The 19,973-nt window shown below is 39.9% G+C and overlaps 1 protein-coding gene across 1 annotated transcript in view; it reads left to right on the forward strand.

Annotated features, from left to right (window-relative positions):
• The first annotated feature begins 1,779 nt into the window (after positions 1-1,779).
• Positions 1,780-19,973, forward strand: part of hmcn1 (hemicentin 1) — a 79,563-nt gene continuing 61,369 nt past the window's right edge. The window contains exons 1-2 of the mRNA XM_035653568.1: positions 1,780-2,328; positions 18,821-18,891. Of these exons, the coding sequence (XP_035509461.1) occupies positions 2,073-2,328; positions 18,821-18,891 (327 nt within the window). The 5' untranslated portion in view covers positions 1,780-2,072. The remainder of the gene's footprint in view (positions 2,329-18,820; positions 18,892-19,973) is intronic.

Consider the following 19,973-nt stretch of genomic DNA (forward strand, 5'->3'; position numbering starts at 1 on the left):
TCAAATCTCACTTGATAAGTAGGTGTTAGAAAATGAGGATGTGACCCAGCCCTAAAACTGTCCAGGAGGTTTCCCTACCGGTTACTATCTGTCTTCTCTCCAGTCAAACAAACTCGAACAGGGGTCAAGATTAGATAGGGAAGGGGATTACTGAAAAGTCAACAGGAAATTACATTTGAGTCTTTAAGCCCAACAGATGTGACAGACTGGATAATTTGGGTAACTGAGGGCTGAAATCATCAGTGAAAACTGTGGATCAAATTGCAGAGTGATTAGATGGTTTCATCATACAATGACTTACTTTCAAAGGTATTGTTATGTGCGTACCATATTGCTTACTTCTGTTTCACTTGTGTCTAATTACATCCACTTTATTGACTTCCAAATAGTGAAAGAAGTACCCATATCCTTTCTCTAGTAAAAGTACCAATACAACAAAGTAAAAATATTTCATAACAAGTAAAACCAAGTGTACCAGCAACATTAACAAATAAGGTATCAGATTATCAGGTACTACTTGTGCAAAGAAAATCCAACCTGTCTGATACTTTATTATGATGTTATTATCAGATTATATCTGATGCAGCAATGTGTAAGCAGCGTTTTATACTGGTATAACTATTTAGAATATTTATATAATTATTTTATGTAGGCTGCAGTTAGCTTCAGTGTAGTGGTTCCCGATCTTCGGGTTGAGCCCCTCTATAGAGTCACACAATAAATCTGAGGTTATGAGATGATTAATGGGAGAGGAAAGAAGAAGTTCTGATACACACATCTGTTTTAAATGTTGAACTTTTCTCTAAGATTAGATTTTTTGTGTGAAATATTAGACAATTTAATTCGGAAATTATGTTTAGAGGGAAACTGTCTCTTTAGTTTAACTGCTAACAACTCAATAACATCTTAAACATGACAAGGTGCCCCAGCTAAACACAGCCAAACAGGTTGGGAAGCAATGGTTTAATATTCCCTGTGCTTATTAAGTATTTTATGAACAGCTGTTAGATTAGATTAATGTACTGGAGTAAAAAGCTAAATATTCCTCTCAAACCTGTAGTGGAGTACAAGTAGAAAGTAGCAAAAATGGAAATATCAATATAATACTGTACTTATTCTGACAGCTTTTTTATAAACTTACAACATGTCATCTATTAAGAGAGTCGAGTACATCCATTCCTATTAAATTCTTATCATTTGCGCACTGAATAAAAATGCATTAGTATTTCTGTTGTAGGCAATTAAGTGTGAAGTCAGACTACAGCCGCTAGGTGGAAATACAGAGCTCAAAATCACCAAAGAGCTGCTTTTCGATTCCTTTGTCCCATACCAGCTAGTCACATGCAAAAGTTCACCATTTCAAACTGTTGATTACTTTCTGTGTCTGAATTGTATGCTTAACAAATAGTTAGACATCAATTGCCCATCTAATTATTAACATCTCATCGCTTCAGATTTCTCATTCTGTCTCCAAACATCAATTGGAGCTGCAACAAGTGCGTTAATGCCATGTAGGCTCAATCCGTCAACATTACGCTGTTATGGCCGTAGATATTTGATATTGGAGTAAATAAAGATGATCCCTCTTTGTTTAACGCGACTGGAGGGAAGTAAATTACGCGCACAGTCTCTCCAAGTCACCCAAAACATCTCGTCCAATCAGATAACCGCTATTCTGCATGGGGTAGTTTGCGCCTCAGAGACTCTGTCCAGCTGAGAGGTGGTCTTTGTATGACAGAGCTGAACAAGAAGCTCCTGACTCTGCAGACAACAGGCACTGCTGCAGCTGCTGGCATCGCAGAAGCTTAGTTCACAGAGAGGTGAGAGGCTGCGACTTTTGCGCACAGAAACTGCAGAAGAAAACCAAAGAGGTGCACGAAAAACAAAGGGATTCCTTTAATCCTATTTCGTTTTTTCTGATGGTGTGCCTTTTGTAAATTGTTCTAAATACGTTTCAGTCCAGTTTTGAGAGCCCGATGTCTCTACCTTTATCTCGACACTCACCGTGAGGTTCCGACTGGCGAGAACAAAACACTCAAGAACTTTTGCTTGAGAAGCATCTCGGCTCTAAAATGGGCAGCAGATTGGTGTGGCTGTCCCTGGCGCTGTCAGTGGCGTTTTCCACCGGGCAAGACGCAGGGACCGGGGCTGCGAAGGAGGACATCCCGGAGGGCGCATCCACCCTGGCTTTCGTCTTTGATGTGACCGGCTCCATGTACGACGACCTGGTCCAGGTCATCGAGGGCGCGTCCAAGATTTTGGAGACATCCCTGAGCAGACCTAAGAGACCTCTGTATAATTTTGCCCTGGTCCCCTTCCATGATCCAGGTAATGTAGTGAATATATGTGGAGTGAAAGTTCTGTGGTGGTTTGTTTTTACGCATGACATTTTTGGCTATTTTGTAGAAATTTCTTCTGCACACTTTTCGGATTATTTGGAGTTTGCGATGCTGTGACAACAAAATCACACAGAAAAGCGAGAAATGTGTTAGTTTGCTCACAGTCCGCCCTTTGAATGCCTAATGTTCCTCACACCTCCAGAGGAGGGACTCTGGGGGATTCTGTCTCCGCACACAGATGTTCAGCCTGGCGGTCACTATCATTAGCATTCCGCCAGGGTTAGTGTGTGGCTTGAGGTTTGCAATGCAGCGTGATGATTATCATCACCCCTTGGTGCTCTCTCATCCTGAACACCTAATGCCTACATAGACAATATATTGTTGAGCTTTTTAACAGTAACCCTGGCTTGTAGGCCAGAGGCGCAGACACACAGTTATAGGACAAATAAAAAGCTCCAAATAACCAGAGTTAAATAATCAGGACTGACATGTAGTTAAGATTTGAGTCCTCCGGGGCACTGGTATGGGAGTGTAGCCATGCAAACAAAGCTACTGCAGAACATACACCCACTGTGTCTGGTGACTTACCACTTTCCAAATAAAATGAATGTCTACCATTAAAACCTCAACCTTACCGAAGTTGACGTTTGAAGTTTGAAAGTTTTGGTGATGGACAGACTTTGTGTAAGGATTTTAAAGTGCCTGTAATTACAGTTTTCTGAGAGGGAGGAGAGGTCACTTACCTGCTTGCAAAGACACCATCAAAGGCTGCTGTCATGCCATGTCATGGTTGTGTGCTGATTTAGAGGTGAGACATGTTAGATGTCCACCTGTGAAAATGCTCCATCAACAGCAAGAACAGGCCGGAGAGAAGCTCGAAATAGGAATCCTGCCAAAATATGATGTCGAACTTTTTCTTCCCCAGCCTTAGTTCATGATAAACATGTTTAAAATGTACTCCGCTAACTTGTATATACTTAGCAACTGTAGAAAAAAAACAAATCCAAGAGATCTGAAAGAGATGAATGGACAGAGGTGGTTCGTGTGGTGAAGAGGCAGATTCCTATTCCAGATGTTTGTTCTCCTCTGCTAAACTTCAGCATTCACACATTCTTACGAATTCTCAATCATAGATTCAAGCTGCAGCTCTGTGCCTAGAATAATAATTATATTCAAGGAAGAAATATGCTCAGTATACACAAGTGTAACAAATGATGAATTCATTACTGTGTGCTTCAGGGGAGAAAGAAATCTTAGATCATTAGCAGATGATAGAAGATCTGTGCTGCGTTGTCTCTTGGACAATGCAGCAGTGGTGAAAGAACAGATAAAAATATAACCTATTACAACCTACTGTAACTTCAAGGCTTAATAGCAAATGTTACCCTCACTAGGAAGAAATAATTATAGGATTCTCCTCTTACAGAAACCCAAAGCTGCAACAGCTTGACTCTGAAATTCGTGTTGACTTGTCTTAACTCTTTGTGTTTGTCCCTCACCACCAAGTGACGTTCGTTTGCTTCCTAAAATGTTTACAAGGATGTCAGAATGTGTTCTCCACAACCCCCTGGGGAATAGAGGAATGATTAGCACAGCACACTGCAAGCAGGGGTAGCTGAACATTTCCCCAAATGCTGTTCTGCCCTTGTCCCTCTCGTCTCACTTTTTGTCCTTCTCCGTCAATATCCCAGACCCTCGGAGGGTATCAGTTTTGTTTTCATAAGAACTTTTATTTAGGGTTTGTTTCATTCTCTGCTTTCCATCCCGACCCAGTGTGATAACGCAGTCTCCCCTGTTTAATTTGGCTCCTTTTAAATCAGAGGCCAGAGCTTCCCCTTTATTTACTCTGCAATCTGACACGGTAAACATTAGAGTGTGTGATTGTGTATTTGTGTGTCTGTCGGCCTGTGTGTGTGCGTGTCTGTGTGTGTGAAGCGAGAGTGTCAGGAGGATGCCTGGATATTGGGGTCAGGCTCATGTGGGAAGATCAGTCAGGAAGCCTCCCCCCTTTCCTCCATCCTGCAGGGAGAGAAAGAAAGAAAGCAAGAGGATACTTCACAAGTCATTTTACTGAGGCACAGGGGTTGTGTATTTAGCACCGCAGTCTGAAAACACAGTGGTGGGGTTGACTTGTTGGCTACCCTGTTGTATTATCATTTCGTACCCTGGTTACTTTTGAACATGGCGTCCATTTAATGAGAGAATCACCTTCTTGGACTACTCAAATGACAACTGTGAACATCTCTCTTCTGTAACTACAGTCCAGAGAACGTTGAGTAATCTGTCGTTAAGGAATCCGGTCTTAGGCTGAGATGTCAAAGGTCTACTGCAAGCAGACTCTCTGGACTCATGGAACATTTATTTGGGAGTTTACAGCCAAATAAACTTTATTTCACAACACTTACCATTCCCAAGCCAGGAAATGTGGCATTTGCCTCAAAATTCTGTCAAATTGTGCAGTTTCCCAATTAACCACATATAAAGAAACTCTACAATGTGTGAAGGATGTGCTTTAACGAGTTGAGCTGACATGAAATAAAAAAGAATATGTGTACGCATATGTCCACAAATTTGTTTTCAGTGCCCTCTAGGATCCTGCGTTGTTCATGGCTTTGCTGACGTCCATACACACATGCTCGTCCTTATAAATACTACCTTGCTGTGAGAGGGTGTGTTTGTGTGTGTCTTGTTCGTGTTTGTGTGAGTATTTAATTAGCTGCAGTTGAGATGGGTCAGAGCTCAGTGCCTTGGGTCAGTGGTGGGGGGCCTAGCACTCTCACCATGCTGTCAGAAAATGTTAAGACTTTTTGTTATGTTAGCTGTGGACTCATAATGGATTTAAAATGGAGCAATGACTTTAAGGATAATGTTTTGACTCTGTGATCTAATTTGAGGGTGTTTGCATTTACATCAAAAGTGTCACAGATTGATCCCTTTTTCATTGTGTGTATCACTGTAATCCTCCAACTTTAAATGTCAGAGAGCAAAGCAAAATAATATAAACTCAAATAAAGTCATTGTATTTCATATCTGTTGCAAAGCCTTTGCAGTCAATGAAGCTCAATCACAGGCATCTTGAAATTATACCATATTCAATTCTTTGCTAGTTTTGGCTTGCATGATTGTCTTGTCTTTATGTTTAGGCTTTTTATTCTTGTGCATTCCCCTAAATGAGGTTGACCTATACTGGTCTTCCAGTATGATGATCTAATGACAGAGATATTCTAGTTTGTAGAACCTGTTTTCTGGCGATGTCTGAAGTGGTTATATCTGCTTTATTGGGAGGTATTCATGCAAATGTATATACATGCAAAAGTCTTGGAAGTAGTTACGTGAACTGAAGAATTTTAAAGTGAGCAAGTTACAAAAATTGTCAGATGCAAACATTAATTATCACCATTGGAAAGATGTGGAGGCAGTTGGTTTCAGATGCTGTTCGACAATGCGACAAGCACTTCGAAGCCTACCATTTAAAAGTCAGCACAACACAGCCCGAACAGAGAAACATATCTCTCCTAATACCTTCTGGCTGTACTGGATGTGTTCAAGGAAAGTACAAAGATACAAGCCAAACAGAGAAGCTGAGTCGTAGACTGACTAACATCTGCTTGCTCACATCAAGAAGTTCAGACTCCGATCCGATCTTGGCATCCCAAAATGAAATCAGTTACTGACGTCTTGCTCCTGTTTAAAAGGTATCTAGTGTTTGTTTCAGCTATGTGCTCTGTAGATTGGATACGCTGAGTTGATGGCCTACATCACTACCCTTTTCCAGCCAAGTCAGTTTAGTTAGAAGGACATGGACCATAGCCCTGGGCGTTGAGTGATGAGAGGAGATGATGGGAGAGCTTCTACCTCCTCCGCCTGATCAAAGGCACTCATCTCAGAGCTCCCTTTGTTGGTGTTCAGCGTCCTTTTCCACCATCCCCTTCTCCCTTTGTTTCCTTCTTTCCAGAGCAGCAGTTTTTTGTCTGAACCGCCCCACCCATGTGAGATTACAAGGAGCCTGCGTTGAGCTGGACAGAGTCAATAATGATGCCATTAGGCAGGAATGCCAAAAGAGAGAGGTGGAGTTTTTTTTTGGAGAATTAGAGGAGGAGAGAGGAGTGTGTCAGACTACACATGTGTGTCTGTGCGTTTCATGTTCTAATAGACCTGCAATATTAAAATGGCCTTTAATTTCTAGGACTGTACATGCACCTTCTGAAGACCCCCCACCCCCCCCACCCCGTGCTCTTAGCGCAATAGCTTACACTCCATGTAGCTTTGTAATCGGTGCTCAGGGGTTATCTCCCTTTCATCTTGGGAAGGCAGCACATACCTGAGTGCTGCTACAACCATACTTTAAAACACTGTCCATTCGGTTCCCTGTTTACAAATGTATATAATAACAGCTATACAGATTCCAAGGCTAATATGTATAAAGGATGCTGCTGGTGTTTCGAAAAGACACAGGTAGTTGACTTCTTGATGCACTGGTTAACATGAATCCATTTTACATGAATGACCCATATAAGAGGCATTTGTCAAACGTTTCTGGTACTTTGTACTCCACCATGTTGGGTTTGTTTTCTGTCTTCTGCTCTAAGCCACATCCTGAGGTCCTGAGGGTTCCTGTGCCCTGGTTGTGACCTTCAGGGCTCTTTGACATCACTGTCTGGGCTCTCATGATTATCTTCTTGATCTTTTTTGGCTTGTTTTCTTGCAGGATTTTTCAGCTAACTGTCTATGCGTGGAGGCGTTGGACAGATTGCAGTGGTGAAAATGAGGAGAAACAGATTGAAAACTACATAGCTGTAGGGGTATAAAACATTATGATTCATTGGTGGAAGTGAGTTGTGGCTCATAAAGGAAGAACAGGAAGGAGTTTATGCAGTAAAAATAAATATTTTTTTCCCCCCCAAGACTGAGGAACTTGATTGATCATTTAATGATGGAACCTTGGGAATGCCACTCTGTTGAAGCAACATTGGTGCCAACACAGAGAGCCCCAGGAAATAAACTGGCTCAGCTTTCAGCCATAATGCAATATGACATCACCGTGATAGGTGCTGCGTTGGTCCGTCAAATATGTGCAAGTTTACATCCTGGGTCGATTACTTTATAACATGCCATATTTCAGCTGTTTACCTTGTGGCAATGATTGTTACCGTGATAACTTTCCAGACTTGTAAAATCCTGTCTCATAGTATTATAAGCCACCGTGCAGTATTCTGGTGTCTGATCATATTTCATGGTCTCTCCAGTACCTCAAACCACGCGCCACTATCAACTCAGCTCCTCGCATTTTTCATCGCCCATTTAGATACATAAAAGTTGATTTTTAATCGATTTTACATTTATATCTGCATCAAAAGAGATAAATCAGTGTTGTTTTAGATGCCACAAGTTAAAAAAGAACTTTTAGTCTTTTGAAGGCAGTTCACTTCCCAGAGTAATCTGACCATTATCCTCTGTATGTTTATAAAACGTGCACTGTGTTTGCCTCATGTTTAAGATGTTTTTTTCCTGGTCTGGGGCAGACATGTTTACCTGACCTATCCCTAACTCCTACCATGTGTCCACAGCATATGCAGCCAGTCACTCCAAGTCCATTTATCTAGGAGAGCTGAGCACCCGAAGCAAGTCAGGTGATTTTGATAACAGCTGCGACTGCTTCCCTTTCGTTGGTGGAGAGCAGCTTTGAAATGCTGTTCTTGCAGTTTGTTTTGTCGATTGCTGTAACAGTGTGGTGAATGGAAACAGCTTCAGCCTCATAACACATTCAGAGATTTCAAATATAGTTATGAATAACACACTGACCCATTTTTATGCCCCTTCTCTCAACAAACGTTTGAGTCCCAAACCAGTCTTTCAAAATCTTTACCCTGGAATCCAAGTGGATTGATTCCAGCTGCTCATTGCCAGCAATACCAGCTGCAGACATACATACACTGTGTTGTATATTAGTATTTGCCAGTCAGCATTTTTGTGCTTTATTACTCATAATAATAAGCAGCAACCTCAGCACTTTTACTGTTGCCCCTTCAGTGAGGGCTTTCCTCAAATCAGCGTTTTTATTGTCAATTTAAACTTCACAGATCGGTCTGATGTCGGTCTAGACATTATTATTAAGGAAACATTTCCCTAAAGCACTGTTTTGCATAGATTCATTAGATTTAATTGTTTTACATCATATTTTGGGGTCTGGGGGACTCATTTGGAACGCATTAGATGCACATCCATGTAGATCTGGTTCCAAAGTTGAATATTACCATGGTTTGGTAAGGCATGACCTCATTTTCTTTACCATGTAAGCTGTTTATGTACATTTCAGTTGAAACATATGTTTGGTTTCAGCAGCTTGGCTGGTGTGTCATCACCACATGCAGGCATTTATTTGAACTGGATAATCCTCTACAATATGTGAATGTGCATGAGGGAAGCACACCAGCATAGGTACAGCCCATCTCTTGTTTTGTAACCATAATTAATATATATTTATGGTATATATTCAGATCCTTAATTTTAATTATTTCCTGAGTCTGCAGTTCCCTCTTACAGAGCTTTTTAGCATCTTTCAGCTCTTTCTTTTGGTTTTTACTGCTCACAACGTTACTGTTTGGATCACTTTCACCACTCTCATCATCCATATTTCCAACCTCAACTGGCAGCCATTTCCCCAAAAAAACACTTTGATAAACCCACTGCACGCTACCTTCCTAGCTCTAAATGACAGACAACAAAGTTAGAAACCAGCTGGTGAACACAGTGAGGCACAAAGATCCAGATATTTCCCTCAGCAGTTATGTCCACTTTAATATGTCAGTAAGCCAGAGACACAACTCCAAATGAATAATAATGTTGTTCCGTACCTGCTGGTTGTATAAATAGGAAACTGTTTGCGTTCACTAGAACAACTTTATAAGGTGTTAATATGTCAGTGTTGCTGGCAGAAAGGTCACTTATTGTTGCGTTCATTAAATTCTGTCTACTGTGCCAGCTTCATACTGGAAAAGACCAAGCAGGGCATTACATCCTTGTAAAAAGTTTAATGATCTTATTATCACAGGACCACAGGTTTATAGCCATACGTGAGAAGTTTTCAGTGACAGTACATACTGTATGTATGTTTACAAAAATAGATGAACTGATGGGTTGTTGTCGAAGAAGATTTGTCCATTTTTAGGAGCAGTTAAACAATTTTAGCAATTCTTTTTTTCTGTTAGGAAGGTTCTTTGTTCAATGATGCTTTCTGTAATCAATCATAAAAATTGCTCTATGGGTATGCAAGAAAACACTGTACCTGTTTGCAGTGTGTCGTGTTGAATAAATTTTGCCTACTCACTATTGTCTTTTGCACATAAATTCTTTTCCTCTTTTATGTCTTCTCATCTTCCCATTTCTTTTTCCACATCGATGGTTCTTGCACCCTCCTCATCCAGACAGACCTGCTGTGTAGTGCTGAAGCCAAGTTCCTGTTTCTGCACCAGAGGAAAGGGCATAACGATGGAAGCAAAGGGTAGAAGTAGAGATGAAACAACTTTGAAACAAAACAATTTTGATTGACATGGAGGCCTGTGTGGATTTGAAATGTGTCCGAACCAGACAAGTGTTTAGGGAACCTGAATTACTGGCAGCAAGGCTGAAGGTCAGGCTGTCAGTGCCCTTTCCCCCTCGCCTCAGATGGGTATGTCTTGGGGGAAGTAATTTATTATAAAGACCAACTTAGGCCAGTGTTTCTCAAGTTGTTCCATGCCACAGCAGTACACTTTCTATGTTACAAAAATCCATGGACACTTGGACATAGAACAAATATGCACATATTAAACTGTGTTCATTCCAAAAATAGTATAATTTGGTATGAAACATGAGCTTGTTTTGGTGAACCTGGTATCCTGTGTCCAACTGTTGACAAGCACCTGCTGAGCTCATGGTCAACTTGTCTTAGAAACCTCAAATGGCTAAAATAACCGACTTTTCTGTATAACCATTTGTAACTTGAATTTTTAATTGTCAGAACACACCTGGGCCACTCAGAAGGCGCTCTTGTGTGCTGTGGCCCACCAGTTGGAAATCACTGCCTCAGACATCTGAGTGTGCATCTGTGTGTGGTCGGCAGTGCTGATCTGCTGTATCTGAGGTTTCTCTGTCTGCTTCAGCACGCACAATTAGAATTTCCTCAGTAAAACAAAAGAGCCACACTAAACAGAAAACACCACCCAGCCACTTTTGAGTGCTTTGGGATTACACATCGCTCATAAAATACTTGGTCATGAGTTTTGTGCAATTTTGTGGTTGTAATATTGATGTTGTTACCATTTATTTTCTAGCCCTCTACTTAATTTTTGAGGCAAATTAATGCGATTAAAAGGCCACATTTAATTTTTTGTGAGGGTGAATCATTGTGTCAGCCTTAGCCAAGTCCCAGGGTTTTGGCCTTTGTTTCTACAATGGATACCATATGTAGAAACATCACAGTGTTTGCTGTCTGTGCCGGTTGCCCTTTCAATGAGAGGCATTTAGAGCCCTATCAGAGACTACTCTACCTGATGCCTCTCTAAGCTACAGCTTTGTCTTTTTCATCCTCTTCTCCAGTCCCCCCCCCCTAACCTTAATATGTTGTCAAGGCAATAAAATGAGCATCTGTCTTACCTCTTCACTGTGATGCATTAAGGGTCAGGGAAAACACAACACAACCAGGGGTGGAGTCAGTTTTCTAAGCAGTTGTTTTTTTAACAGGGGAAATTGATTAGGAGGTTAGTAAGATTTATCACAGCTTGACCCAGAAATCAGTCAATCATTCAATCAATCAATCAATCAATCAATCAATCAATCAATCAATACTGATGGAACAGAAAAATTTGAGCCTGTATGTAAAAAGGTATTAACACAACTCTGACAGCAATGATAAGAAATCAGACCAGAACTCTTCCACTCAGTCACATTCCTGTTTTCACAGCGTTGTTTATGTGTACATCATTTGCTGTTGTCTCAGTTTGTGTCACTTACAAGAGTCCATGTATGAAATAATGGACATAAGCCACCTAATTGGTGATTGCAGATTAGTGAGGTATGTGTGGGATAATCATAATAACCTGATTCTGACAGGAATGGAAAAAATCTAAGCAATCTTAAAAATACACCTCGATTGCCTGCATAAGGTTGTATTAAAAGATGTCAAAGAGACATTAACTCAAAGATCACCAACAATACTTGACCTAGCGGATTTTAAAACATTGTACACACCACCTGAAGTGTTGTGCTTCCATAAAGTTTCTATGGTCAGTAAAGTCAGCGTAACATTATTTGTTGAATCTGGGTTGTTATGTATCACATCGCATACTTGGCTTAAAATTCAAAAGCCTTATGGTTAGGAATTGTCACATTAACTCTATAGATATTGTGATAAACATCTACAGACAAAGCAAAACATTTGAAATACTGTATAAACTATCTGTTGGCAGACTATCCAAATAAAGTGTCTCCTTAATAGTTCAGAAAACAAAAGTTACATTCTAAAATAGTTTAGAAAGGTAAACCAATGTGCTCCAGATGGATTTATGTATTGTTTACCGAGTCTGGACCTTTTACAGATCACAGAGTTCAAGAGCACGGCTAACAAGTCAACCTTGAAGACAGGGTGAAACCGGGTGTAAATTACTTCTTGTGGGGCTTTTCTTTGAATCCCATACAAGAGCACATACATCTCAGCTTCACTCAAGTCACCAAGCCAGTTTTATTTATATAGATCACAATCTGTACAGCATGCGGCACTCTATAAGACATTCGTTTTGAATATATGCCATGTATTTTTACACACTGCAAATTCTATACAGCTTGGACAAGTAATACATGAACTTTATGTCCCACAAAAATCAATAAAGTACAAAGTGACCCCAAATAGTGCTCAATCTTGTTTGGAGCAGTACATTTTTCACGTAGATTTGCCTTCTTGCCACATTTGTCTGCGTTCTTCTCTTGTGGCTGGTATTCAGACACAAAGTCTAGGCGCTCACCCAACCACACAAACAGATTACACTCAATTCTCTCTCTTTTTCTTTCATTTTTCTTTGTAGAAATCTGCAAATCCACACGTCACATTCAGTCATATATGGCTTGTGGTAAGGATTAGTCTAAAGGCTATGACTACCAGCATGTGATAATGCTTAGTATTAGCATATGGATCCTCAAGAAATGACATCTTTCTTGGGTCCACTATGCCTCTGACCCCACCCTTTCCAAAACCAGATGTGAATGGGGTATCAAACAATGCAGTAACAAGTTGAAATAATCATTCAATTCCTTAACTTCTCTGCCGGTTCTGCATTTATGAGTTCTAGATAATGTTTATTTATTATGTTCATGAGCGGTAATGGCACACAGATGGCCCGTGTTGACAGATATTTAGCATCTGGTCAACCACAACACTTATTTCCTCAGATCATTTTTAGTGAGTTACTGTTGTCAAAGACTTTAAAAAGGATGGTGAAAGAAGTTCTACATCTACAACAAAACTGCTCAGCTACAGAATATAATTTTGTGAAACAATGTTAGTTTGAACCTAAACAGGTAGAGCAAACCTCATCGAGGACATGTCTCAGCAGTTTGCATTCAACATCAGATATTGCACTTATCAGGTGATTAAATACTATTTGGCATGTAAAATTAACAGTATCATGTTGAATTTCCTTTAAAAACAGATTGAAACCATTAACACAGATTTACACATTTATTTCAATACTATTCTACTCTTCTTTCCTGGATAGGGGATTGAGAGGAACAATAAGAGACACAACTATTGTTGATACCTACAGCAGTATGTCTTTCTTTAGCATTTTATTATTATATATGTGTACAAGTGTATACACACACTTAAACATATACATAAACAGGCAGGAGATTTCCATTTGCTGCAGGGTCGCCATGTTCCTTTGGTTGTATGAATGGCCACACCGCAGAACCACACATCCCCATAAATGACAATCATAAATGTACACACACACACACACATTACGATCTACTCTCGGGTTGCATCCTCTTCTGTGTTCTGTCTCCAGCACCGGTTATCAAATCAGATTGATGACTGGCAGAGGGTTCAGCACTGTCATCTGTCTCTGGAACATGCACCCCATCAGGCCATGCATCTGGAAGCGATTACATGCCTGTGTGTGTGGTATGTGCATCGGTTGGGTCTCTCTATATGGTTTGTGTGTGAATGGCTTTGTGTGATCATGTGAACTCATGAGTGCCATTAATGGATATCTGTGGTTTTGTGGCCCATCGTCCCGAGACACATCCAATTGCGTCGAGTGAAGTGAAAAAAGAGACGCAGCTAGCAGAGTTTAGCTGCGTGGTGGTCCCGCTCTCTCTCTCTGTTAGTTGTGGGAAGAAGTTTCCATCACAAGTTCAGTTTGTGGTGGGTTGAAATCAAGCCTACTGTCAACTCCGTCGCTCCAGGCTAAACCTCAGCTGTTAGATGGCAGCTGGTGAAGTCAGAGGGTAAAAGAGGAAGAAGAAATGTAGAGAGAGGCACTGTAATAAGGGACAGAAAGAAAAATGTATAGGGGGAAAATGGGAAGAAAGAAAAAAGCAGAGGCAAGATTGGAATTGATTTTGCAGCCTGGTGACTGATAAGCTTTGAATCAGATCCAGAGGAAAGAGCAAAAACAGAGACTGTGAATATGGTTTACATGAAGCCAATATATGATCTTTTTATGTTGACAGTTAACAAGACTTTATTTGAAATAAATGGAGATTATTATCCCATGAGAGGGTCTAATCACTTCCTCTCCACTGTGCTTTCCCATTTTAAATAGGCAACACATATGAACTTGGTAAAAAGCAGGAATTAATCTTTCACAGGGCTGCAATTTCCTGTTTGGGAAAATCTTTCAGGCTGATTTCACCACCAGTGTCTGAGTAAAGCTGGCCAATTTGAGCACATTTAATTAGGGATTTAGATCTCTATTAAAAAGGGAAAAAAAGGAAGAAGAATTAAAAAGAAAGTAAAAGAATAAAAAGTGAACAATAAATAATAAAGGAAATAAACGTAATAGTTGAAAAGTAATGGAAAGGAGAATTAGCAATTAAGAAAGAGAATGTAAATTAAGTTGCACATTGTTTTTGTATGCAGTGTACTTCGACCTGTTTAGTTTCATTCCCAAGAGACACAAATGTGTACACTATATTAAGAGTGATGGCTGCTCTTACTGAGGTAATTACAGAGCATTATGTTGTTGACCTTTTATCTACAGTATATTTGTATGTGTTTGTGTAAATGGACATGCATGCCGTACCTCACATATGTGTATGTGTGTGAAGTATGCGTAGTGCTGGACACTTTCCCCACCGAGGCACACTAATTGCACCGTGTGCTGTTTCACATGTGTTTTCTCAGTGGGGCTGATTAAGTGAATTATGCCCCATAGCTGACGGTCAGGATGACAGCCACTCTCGTTCTGGCAGATTTAACCCTGAGTCAGCAGAATGACAGAAAGCAGTGTGTGTTTACAGCCTCTGCTGCTGTTAAGTGCTGTAACAGCTACATGTTGTGTAACCTGTTGGATTTTTGTTGGACAGGGAAAGCCAAAGAACCTCCTTCACCTGACCGTACATTTTTTGTATGGAGTGAATAGCTTAAACTAGAAACACGCAGTGGCTCAAAATCTGTTGGAAAAATTGGGCACATTGGGTACATTTTGTCAATAAAAATCTTGAACCATGAATGAACCGTTGCCTGTAAATAGGGAAAAGAATACAACCCTTTGTGATTGTGTTGCTGCTGATATTGATGAGCAGAAGGTTCAGTTTAGGGGCTCCTCAAATCGCTGTTGGTCTCAGCATTGGTTTTCTGAAAGCTTCGTGGTTAGTCTTTTATAAACCAGAGTAATTGTGAGTTAGAAATTGCCTTCAGGAGAGAAAAAAATGAAAACAAATGTTGCAGATGGTAAATGTGATTGCTGCCACTGCTGACAGAAGGTCCTGCCAGCAGCAAACACAGTGCACTTAAAGAGCATAACTTTCCCAAACTGCCACATCATATCATAGTTACAAAAGAAATGTCAGTAGTACATAGTACAGTGTCTTTTTCAATTGTCTATCATGTACTGTTGTGAAGCTCTCATGTCTTGTGTATTGCTGCCAAAATTCAGGATTTATTTGGTTTGAAGACATTAACGGCTGTGACCTTTCGATGCATTGGCCTTGGAATTCCTTGCTGATGATGTTGTAAGGAAAGAGAAGCTCACTTCACAGTGAATGCGTGAGTGATTCCCAGCAAATTACTTTAAGGCTGAATGTTAGTGGAGGTGAAATTAAGTTTGCCATTGGACAGTTGCCCAGTTTGTTCCATCCCATTAGACTTTCTGCGAGTGTTTAAGCTTGCACGTGATTTGCAGATGCACGCTTTACACAGTCGGCAGTACCGATGAATCCTGTGAGAGTATCGAGGTGGGGGCTGGAGTAATTTGTTTTTTTGTTCGTTTATTTCAAGTCCACGTGTGTCAACAACTTACACAACAGATTACAGGATGAGATGCTGATCTTAACTTTGATTTGTTTGTTTTCGTCGTTTTATCTCCTTTGTTGTTCCTTCTTGTCAGACTTTAGAGCATTCTTTCACTCTGAGTTCATTCACTTGGCCATGTTCATGCCACTTATGTCTTTTTTGTCATCACGGAGAAAGCATCAAAACTATTTCCTGTGTTGCAGCCAGAAAAATGCATTACGATTTATCTTGTATATGTAGTCATGTAAGGTTTGTTCTCAAACATGTTTTGTTTATGACATTCAGTGGGTAAATAAGGAAAATCATCATCAAAATCAATTTGTCCATTTGCCTGAAAATGTACTATATCCTGTGCAAAAAAAAACCTGGTTTGACTCTCTAGACCTGCAGGGAGAACCTGTTTTTTTGGAAATGAAGCAGTAATGATTTCCCTTCCCTTAACCACAATTCACGAGGTGCTCTTGGTTAAGACACTTAGCCCCCAACAGTTCTAGTAGACTGCTGAGACTTGGAAGCTCCCAGGCATGAATATTTGTAGCTTTTATACTTTGCTCTTTGCTACAAAAAGGGGCACTCAAGCTTTGATTTTCTAAATGTGGATAAATGCATATTTAAAGCAATGAATAACAATGAACAGCAGCGCTATCTTTATCTTGACACGTCAAAGTCAAAGATCATTACACAAGTAGAGTTTGAAGAGTAAGCTTTATGTCATCTCATACTGTTTAGAGGTCACGAGTATTAGCAATGGTTTTCCACAGTGCTGGTGCAGTGCTGTGGTTATGGGCACCATAGCCAAAATAGTCTAAAGAATACTTACAACAGCCATGGGAACCTTTCCCATAAGGAAAGAGATGTCAGCTTTTCCATCTCTAAAAAACTTTGGCTCGAGATCCATGTTCCGTTCAGAGCAGCCAGACACATTTCCATGTTAGTTTTAAAAAGCGTCTCTGATCGCCGCAAATGTTCCTTCACTCCACCTTGAGGATTTAATAGGATGCCAAAATCTGGGTCATTTGGAAAAAGACTTCTTGCTTCTTTGTGTATGTTATTATAGAAATTGAAAGTGCTCGTGGAGTGCTTTTCAGGAAGAAATGTAAGGTGATGCTGGTTGCAAAAGAAAAAGAAAATAAAATGTCTCTGTTTCCTCATAGCATGCAGTGTAAAGTCATGTCAAATTCAACAACCATAAAGGTTTTACTTTTACTTACTCTGCTGAGACAGGAGAAGAATAGAAAGTTCTCGATGAAAAATATGTTTAAAGAGTCTCAGCGCTCCACTCAACAGCTAAATTTCTCATTTGGGCCCTGGCCTCTTGACAAAGCTGAAGACTGTTGTAAAACAGTTCAAACTCTATGCTTTTTCAAAAGTCAGGGATCCTTTGAAATTGCCCTCTCTTCAACAAGGGAAACCTTGTTTTCCAATCTGCTTGCATGTGCAGAACTGCAGTGTGTGTCTGTGTGTGCCTACGTGTGTGTGCTTCTTTGCAGCCCCTCATCAGGCTCATTCCACAGCACAGCTGCAGTGGCTGAAGTCACACAGTTTGACTCAAGAAGGGGCTTAGCAGCTCATTAACGGATAGAACAAAGTAAGCTGAGAAACAGCAGTGACTACCAACACTGGCAGAGGTACAGAGCACTGGCCATGTTGTCACTATGTGGTGATGGTGGTGCTCCATTTTTATGATACAGTGAAAGATGGCCTCACTTGGACCAAATCCTAAGCGAACATTGACACAAGAATGTAACAATAGCTGAACTGAAAAGTATTTTGTCTACAACCACAGAGGAACCAATAACACAATGAATGGCAGGGACAATTGCACCTTAACTTCTATCTGTATGTAGAGCTGCAACGATCAGTTGATGAATTATTTATTCAGTTGACAGAAATGAATTGGCAGTTATTTTGATAATTGGTGACTCATTTTAGCAATTTTACAGCTTCTCAAATGTGAGTATTTGGGGCCTTTCCTAACCCTACCCGCTAGTAAACTGATTTTTGGGGTTTCAGACGGTTGGTTGGACAAAACAAGGCATCTCAAAATGTCATCTTGATGAATTTTTCGATGTTTTCTGACATTTTATATACAAAACAGCTAATTAAATAACTTAATTAACTAAGAAAATAACTTATAACATTATAAAAAATAATAATAAACTTTGATGTTGATTTTGTGCAACAGTGATCTGCGAGGATAGGTGATTCAAACAAATATATTGAATAAGAGAGAGAAAAATAAACCTAAGCGAGAGTAATGTACTCGTTGCTTTTTAGATACTGTTAAACTACAAATATCCAGTTGACGACCTGTCATAATAAATTATGTACTGTGTATTTTAGTTTATTCTGTTTGTTTACAAAGATCATTGTTTTACCACAAATAGGAGTTCCAGTGGAATCGTAACACTGTAAATCATGTGAGATTGCTTACAATATATTTGGGGATAAATTAATCCAATCATTCATAAACTGACATTATAACATAATCTGTATTTTAATAACTACAGCTTCTCTTTGTCTACTCTTTATTCCTTGAGAATAATGGTTTAGTTATTTGCATCTGTCTGCATTAGTCTGTCCTGTCTTCCAGTATTCCTTAAATTCTGGTTCATGACATATAGATGATACCAACTTTTCATCATTATATCTGATCTGTTTTTCAGAAATATTTTAAGACTATAATTCCAATCTTCCGTGTCATTCCTTTTATGTTTTTCCTTTATCGTCTGTAAGTCTTCTGAATCTTTCTCTCATTTCCTTTTTTCCTTTTCTCTGTTGGTTAAATATATCTCCTTTCCTGAAGTTTTTGCTTGCTGCAGTTTATATTGTGACATTTTAATCTGGACATCCGTACACATCTGCCAAAACTAATATTTAGCTAAAAGAAGAGTTTAGGAAACAAAAATGCTTTCAGTTATTCATCTGATGCAGACTTCAGCCTGTGGCCTTATTAATCACAGAGTCTCTTTCTGTTGTTTTTTTTTTGCAGAGATTGGACCCGTAACAATCACAACAGACCCCAAGAAGTTCCAATATGAGCTGAGAGAGCTGTACGTTCAGGTGGGTTTAGAGATCACATTCATCAAACCAAGGAAACAGCAGCAGCAGCCTGGATGCTATAGCAGTAGCATAAGGTCATCTGGCGTTGATAAAAGCACCAGACTGTGGTCATACCAGACGTCTGGGTAGGAACGCTTGTTAGCTGATTAAAGCCAAGCCCAAGAAAGAAGTTTCAAACAATGATTTATTTTTCTTTATTTTTTACAAGAGACTTGTAAATACTGTTCCCATTTCTAGTGGATTTTCATCTTTCATGCAATGTATCTATGGGCTTTAACACTCCAAATCATTGGTCATATGTTGACCTTGATTTTACCAATGAAAAAGAAAACCTTCTTCATTCCATGTATATTTGCCTTCCTGCACCATTACAAACAAATGTATAAACAAAAACATACAATGACTAGAAAGCCAAATTCTGCCAAGTTTGGATTTTTGTATAATCACTTGGAGAGAGAAAGGATGTTGTGCAGAAATCCTGTTGTGTACTACTTGAACAAAACATAAAAACTACAGACCTGGTACTCCTCATGACTAAGGATGATAGATAGACAGAGACAGAGGCAAGTAGTATTCAGAGGTCTGTCCTTTGAAGAATAAGATTTTGGCAAGTGTCTCTGCATCCTTGGCATGTGCTATTGTTAATCTGGTGTGCGAGCGTGTTGTGTGTAGCATGGAAGATATCCAGTTTCCTCTCACTTGCTGCTTCATTCCTGAAGTCTGTTTTTCCTCCCCTCGCCTGTTCACCTGCACAACCCCTGAAGAGCTTTTGGCCAGTGTGCATGGAAAATATACTCTTTGGAAATGACACTTTTCTTGAAATTCTTCTGACATGAACCTCATTGTGTTTTATGGTGAAGATGTTAGGCAACACTAAATATTTTTAAGCCACAAGAACAAAAGTGCACTTAGGGGTTATCAGGTTTAGTCTTAGGGGGCAATCAGGGAATGGGGGAGTAGATATTTGGCCAAAGGGGAGATGTTGGAGAGACAGAGGGTTCCTGTCTCTTCACCTACAGTGAATATGTTGGCCAAAGGGGAGAGTTGGAGAGAACAGAGGGTTTCCTGTCTCTTCACCTAAC

The sequence above is a fragment of the Morone saxatilis genome, unplaced genomic scaffold, assembly GCF_004916995.1.
Source record: "Morone saxatilis isolate NCDOM2014 unplaced genomic scaffold, NCSU_SB_2.0 Contig12, whole genome shotgun sequence".
In the NCBI taxonomy this organism is placed as follows: domain Eukaryota; kingdom Metazoa; phylum Chordata; class Actinopteri; family Moronidae; genus Morone; species Morone saxatilis.